Here is a 6,328-nt window from a genome sequence, read left to right as displayed (position 1 = left end):
TATAACTTTCTGACCTTAACTCTATGCATGGTGTCAATTACTACGACATATGAGCCTAATGCGTTTTGGGACTGAGCTCGTATGTCGATGCGCTTGTATCCCAATAAAATACTTTTATATAAGAGGACTACATTCAAATTAATTTCTTCCAATATTATAAAAAACATCTAAAACATGATACTATGATTGGAAACATGTTTTCAACTGTTGCTATTTATTACCTACGCTCACAAAACAAACAATTACTTCTACAGTGTTCATGATCAGCAATAAAATATAACATCGTTTCATTGCAATTTGGAGTTTTTAAAGTCTTTCAAATAATTAATTTTATTGTTTGAAATTTTTAAATTTTAAGAATAGTGGCTAACAGTGGTGCGAGACAAACTTGACAGCAAAGAGTTTAGCACACTAGATCATTATGATGCTAAATAATATAACACAAAGTGTAAAGTCAACTTAAAATGAATTTAGCTTAAAAGCACACACTTGAAGTGAACACTTGATTAGTTACTAAACTTAATTTTAACTTTATCGTTATCCTGATCTTTAGGATCTGTTTCCAATTTGGGGACATTTGCCTCGCTTCTACTAGAACCTTTAGCTAACCTAATTAAGCAAATTCTCAACTTTTTTCAACAAGAAAGACAGCGTGATCTTGTTCCCAAAGGTGACCTCTCGCATACTTGCCAATTTAATGGCCACCAACAACCAGCTTGTATGCTCCTATCTAAAAGGCTTCTTGTATCTTGAGGCATTAACTTGTTGTAAGTGTTGCAAGGTTTACATGTATATGTCTATTGTATATATATACCTGATATATCAAAGTATGACAATACAAAAACTTTTAGCGGTTGCTTGCTTATTGCTATAAACTATGAAGTCTTGTGACTGCACATAGTTTGTGTCAAAGTGTTTGTCTCCCTGTACTCAAACATTACTATCAGCAACGCCTTAATTCACGTAAGTTCAGCAGCTACAAAAATTCAAAAAAATATAAATTTAGTAGCAATTACCAAATCATAGCAACTAGAAAAAAACAAGTTGACATTTTATATATTTATTAAAGAGTACAACATAGTTTGGTTCGTAAACTTTGGAAGTTGTTTAGTCCTGAAAATATGCCCAAAATTTGGAGATATTTCTAAATGGTAAATACAGCGCTACAACAACTTAATGTTAATTTCTCACTCTCTATATAAGCACATAATTTCAGTAAGACTGGCTTGGCAGAGATTATTTTAATCGTTGGCCGAGTATCCCGTGGCATGTGTGAAGATTTTAAAGCAAATTGCTAAAGTTTTTCACAACAACATTGCATGAAGGCATTTGTGGTGTAATCTTTAAACATACTTTTAGTCAGACCACCTCAAAAGTCAAAAGCAATCGCAAATGGTTGTAAATTACCGACAACTTCTGACATTTTTAAATAACATGTTATTTAAGTTTATCTTTAGTAAAATATAAAAGTACAGAGCACCAAACAGACTATAGCATTCTGCCGCTAATCTTTAGTGTATCTTGATGCCTTAAAGATCATTTGGACCAAAAGTTTGTTGCTATAATTAGTGCTTCTTTCATCAACCAGTAAATATTTTACAAAGGTAACTTGTGGTATCTGTCAACAAACTTCAATGAAGTCCTTAACATAGAATATCTCTATATCACTTGCGTAATATCGATATATTATGGTACCAAAACAAAGTAGAGAAAACTGTCAAATGATAATCATCATCTGAAAACTAGTAGCCTTGTATCTAAACCTGATACTACCAACAAACACTAGTAAACAAACAAGTACCCAGTGACATGCACTAAAACTATAACTGACCTATAATAGAAGGAGTCCGTGAGAAATAATGTTAGATTTATTAACATATAGTCTGGAAAATTAAACTACATGTAATAGCAGAACTACATGTATACAATATACAGCTTTGTTTAACATGGATAGAACAAGGTTTGACACAAACTGAAAAATGCGTGTCAGAGAATAGTATTATATTTAGCCTGTTAGAATTAGATTAACGAATACCCGTAATATTATAGACTATTTTTATAAATAATATAAAATCGCCAAGTTCAATATACACAAAATATCTAAAGATAAACGTAATCGGGCAACGAACAAAAATAGGCAACACATCACCTAATTTTAATAACTAACATGAGAGGTTAAACCAGCCAACAAACATACATGATACAGTAAGCTTTTGAATTGAGAGAAACAAACAAATGATGTTCAACAAAGGATGTATAAGGATGTATAACAAAGGGTGTTCATAAGGGTGTTCATTAAAGTATGTACATGTATATTGTGTTGTAGCAAGTATATCAAAGATAGCTAATTCTCACCACGTGCAAGACTGCATAATTTATAATTATATACTATTCAACAGAGTACCTCGCCGATAGCCACATACATATATATTAAAGTAAATATAGTTAGTGGATTGCATAAAACTTTCACAGTTTCATTTCTTTCCCTAATATATCATGAAAATGCATGACTGATAGAACTAATAGCTGTGGGTGGCAGAGTCAGTATCGTGAATATAACTTTTTGATCTTAACTCTATCTATAGTGTCAATTACTAGCTATGAGTCAGAAGATGGATAATAGCTAAACATAGACAAATATGAAAGAATAAGATCTACAAGTTGATCATAGATTCTCTGAGATCATCCTTGATAATTTTTACCTTCAACTTGCTCCTTCTCCTTCTCTCTCTTTCTCCCATTCCCTCTCCCTCTCTATTTCCTTATCCCTCTCCTTCTTCATTTCCTTCTCCTTCTCTATTTACCTCTACCTCTACTTCTCACACTGTCCCCTTCCCTATCTCTTCCTCTTCTTTTCCCCTTCCTTCTCCCTCTGCCTCTGCCTCTCCCTCTCCTTCTTTTTCTCTTTCTCCCTCTCTTTCCTTCTCACTTTCTCTTTCTCTCTCTTCTTCTCTCTCTTCTCCTTCCCCATCGCCTTCTCCCTCTCCTTCTCCCTTTCCCTCTTTTCCTCACACACCCTCTGCATATACATCTCTAACACTCTCCTTCTCCATTTCCCTCTCCCTCTCCCTCTACCTCTCCCTCTCCATCTATCTCTACCTCTTCTTTTCCTTCTACTTCTCCCTCTCCCTCACGCTTTCCCTCTCACTCTCCTTCTTTCTTTCACTACCTCTACATCCAGCTCAACCTGCACCTCCACCCCCACCTCTACCTCCACCTCCACCTCCACCTCTACCCTCCCTCCACCTCCACCTCCGCATCCACCTAAACTTCTATCTCTACTTCTACCTTCACCTTTACCTTTACATTTACATTTACCTTTACCTTTACCTTTACCTTTACCTCTACCTCTCCCCCTGTCCTCTTCCTCTCTCTTTGTTTCTCCAGTTCCTTCCCTTTTTCTTTCATATTCTCCCTCTGTTTTTTTCCGCTCACTCCCTCTCCCTTTCGTTCTCGTTCTCTTTCTCCCTCTCCTTAATTAAGGGCATTTAGATAACAATGTATATACATTAGCTGTTATTAAAGTGAGTTTTGCAATTTTTAAAGAAGTTTGCTGCCTTTTTTAGCTGTACAGTACTTCTATCGCATCATTAGCTATGGTGACAGTAGCGTTAGCTAAACATGAGTACCCTTTGAAGTCTGACATTATACAAGAAAGCAGAAATTGAGAAAATGTTTACAGATAATGGCATTGTTAAGCTGCTTTCAAAGTTGGGGATGGTAAAAGTCCAGCTTTTTTAAAATGGTCAGGTTTATTAAAGCTTCAATTTGGCAGAGTTAACCAATTCCTTGCTTCTACTTTTGGATGCTTATATACATTGTTACTATTTTATCCTCTGCTTATTCAAAATTCTCATTACACCTAATCACACTATCAATTACCTTTTTGGTTCAGCAGGATAGCAATGTGAAGTGAATTTAGAGAGCAGCAGTATAACTACAGACCCAGCTGTGATGTTTATTGCATGAAGTGACAAAACACTGGCGTGCCGGGACTGTGCTTCAATTTTCAAGATCAATTGAAAGTGAACTCACATAAAATTTATTACTCTTCATCACAGAGTATCAATATTTTTTATCGTTTGTGATCGTTTTTGGTAGATCTAACTTATCTGACAGCCAGAATGTTCTAAGATGGAAATTCCCAAAACTTGATAAAACAATCACAAAAAACTGGTCAGTCTTTCTATCTTGTTATATATTTTTGCAAAACAGTCTCTTAAATACTCATATGATTAAAAAAACATGATTAAAAATTTATTTAGAGCAATAATTACCCCTAGCCGTAACCCTTAATAAACACTTCAATGCATTGTTATGGTAAAAGCAGTCTAGAGATTTGTGTTAAAAGTATATGAAAATGCCGACAACTATCTAATTGTAAAGTAAATAAATTTTGTACGCTGCTAAATACTAGGGCTAAATAATTTGGAATTTTGATTGGTGATCAGTAAGTAATCAGCAGTTAATATGTAATGAAGTTCCTAATATACCATTTCCAATGAGCTAAAAACTAATGGCGCATGGCTCATCCGTGAATTATCTTAAAATTTTTATTTTTCAACACGCAAATCGCTTAAATTGTCATAGTCTTGCACTGAAACAAATACAACGCCTATACTTTCTCTAACTACTATTCTACATTCTGCTTGTAGAATAAGATTGTATACTATTAGTATTATTGTTCAATTGGCTACAAGCCCTGTGTAGAGTCTTCAGCTCTAGGTTTAAGAAAAAACTGATTGTAGTTCAGCCTGCAGTCTTACTTTTATTTAGAAAGCTGACACCCAGAATGCCATATTTCTGCAGCAGGTCTAATCACCAAAATGAATTTGTTTTTACGTTGCTATGAATAAGTGAAGAGTATTCATCACTTTCTGGTAGAAGGTATGTTCTGTCTACACAATTCTTACCATCCAAGTCTACATTGAATGTACTAATCATATCTGCTGGTTTTCCTGCAAAAATGTTTTTATCACAATTATCGACAAATTGTTTTTCTATGAGTCTATGTAAAACTATGCTGTTTGTTAAGAAACCTACTCTGAAATTGAGGAGTTGGATGACTTAGTTTTTGAGCGCTATAGGTATGCTTGTTTACTAGATAATTTACATCTCTTATACATTTATTTCTGTTGACTAAATAGTACATATATTTGCAATACAAATTACTGCATCATATAGTTAGTTCAAAATAGAGTCATCATGCATAGGATATCTGGTACCTAAGAATTGAAACATATCAGTAGTATGTATATGAATAAGTTATAGAACCATTCAGTTTACTGAATCAAATAATCTTAGTAAAATAGGTTAACATATCTTAAGTAAAATATGTGTGAGTTAACATTTTGGGCAGTAGCAGAGCATCCACTGGTCTAAACATAAACATAGATAGTACAAAACCCACTGGTATCATTTTTAAATTACACATAATTTGAGATGATGTCTTCTAGACATAGATAACTTATATAATAACAAACTTGGACAGAAGTTTGAGTACACGTGAGTTCTATAAATGAATTGACAACAAATAAATTGAGAGTGAAGTGATTTGAAAAATATAATGGAAGCATTAAATGAGGGTTTAATGTTTAGTCTATTATGACAAGTACGCTTTGTATCCACAAATCTAGATTGATAAATGAAACTCTCTTTTTACTTGCATAAAGTAATTGTTAGTCACTTTTGTTTGTCAACAATAACATTCTGACCAGTATCATTAATTTTTTAGGATTCTCAACTAAGTTACAATCATTTAATTGCAATGTCATAGTAGTTATTTTCTCATCGACTCAATGTATGTTACCATATTGTTACATACTACGCGCTGCAACACCATGCATCTGTATTGCTATTGTACCATTTAAAATTTGAGAACCACCAATACTTTACCATCTTATTTTACACCACTTCATATTATTAAACTAACAGTTTTGATCAATACTCGAGAACTTGGCAGACCTGTGAGAGGTCGTAAACGCGTAATCACTATGTGAATAATTGATTTGTGAAGCGGCAACAAATTAATTATTTATACAATCATGAAAAGACTATTTTTTCAGGGTGTTTTTTAAGGTTGTCAGTAGTGAGTGCTTCCTGCTGCCATTGCTGAAGTGATCAACACAATATAAGTTGGTATCCTCGGCATCAAATAGTTGGAAGAAAATATCCACTGTTGTTTACAATTATTTTTAGATTAAACCCAAAACGCTTTACGACAATCAGCTCATGTACAAGCATCAAAAGAGCATCAGCCACTATAATTGGTATCAATTATTTGAAAATTGCAAATTAGTTAGGTGCTGATAAAGTTGCCAAGCAAATA

The 6,328-nt window shown here is 33.8% G+C and overlaps 1 protein-coding gene across 1 annotated transcript; it reads right to left on the bottom strand.

The window, feature by feature from the left end:
* Positions 1-2,836: 2,836 nt before the first annotated feature.
* Positions 2,837-4,944, bottom strand: LOC137402601 (putative uncharacterized protein DDB_G0271982). Its single transcript, XM_068089106.1, has 3 exons — positions 4,914-4,944; positions 3,337-3,473; positions 2,837-3,019 (listed from the first exon to the last, which is right to left on the bottom strand). The coding sequence occupies exons 1-3, from the start codon at positions 4,942-4,944 to the stop codon at positions 2,837-2,839; spliced, it is 351 nt and encodes a 116-aa protein (XP_067945207.1).
* Between the last annotated feature and the right edge of the window lie 1,384 nt (positions 4,945-6,328).

The sequence above is a fragment of the Watersipora subatra genome, chromosome 8 (assembly GCF_963576615.1).
Source record: "Watersipora subatra chromosome 8, tzWatSuba1.1, whole genome shotgun sequence".
Lineage (NCBI taxonomy): Eukaryota > Metazoa > Bryozoa > Gymnolaemata > Cheilostomatida > Watersiporidae > Watersipora > Watersipora subatra.
This window is presented reverse-complemented; position numbering and strand designations above follow the sequence as displayed.

What these genes read in the sequence shown, in the direction of transcription:
- LOC137402601 (XM_068089106.1), bottom strand. Translation starts at nt 4,944, where the DNA reads ATGATTAGTACATTCAATGTAGACTTGGATG. An exon ending in ATTCAATGTAGACTTGGATG is followed by an intron (nt 3,474 to 4,913) that starts GTAAGAATTGTG and finishes CCCTTAATTAAG; the next exon opens with GAGAGGGAGAAAGAGAACGA. An exon ending in GGGGAGAGGTAGAGGTAAAG is followed by an intron (nt 3,020 to 3,336) that starts GTAAAGGTAAAG and finishes ATGTATATGCAG; the next exon opens with AGGGTGTGTGAGGAAAAGAG.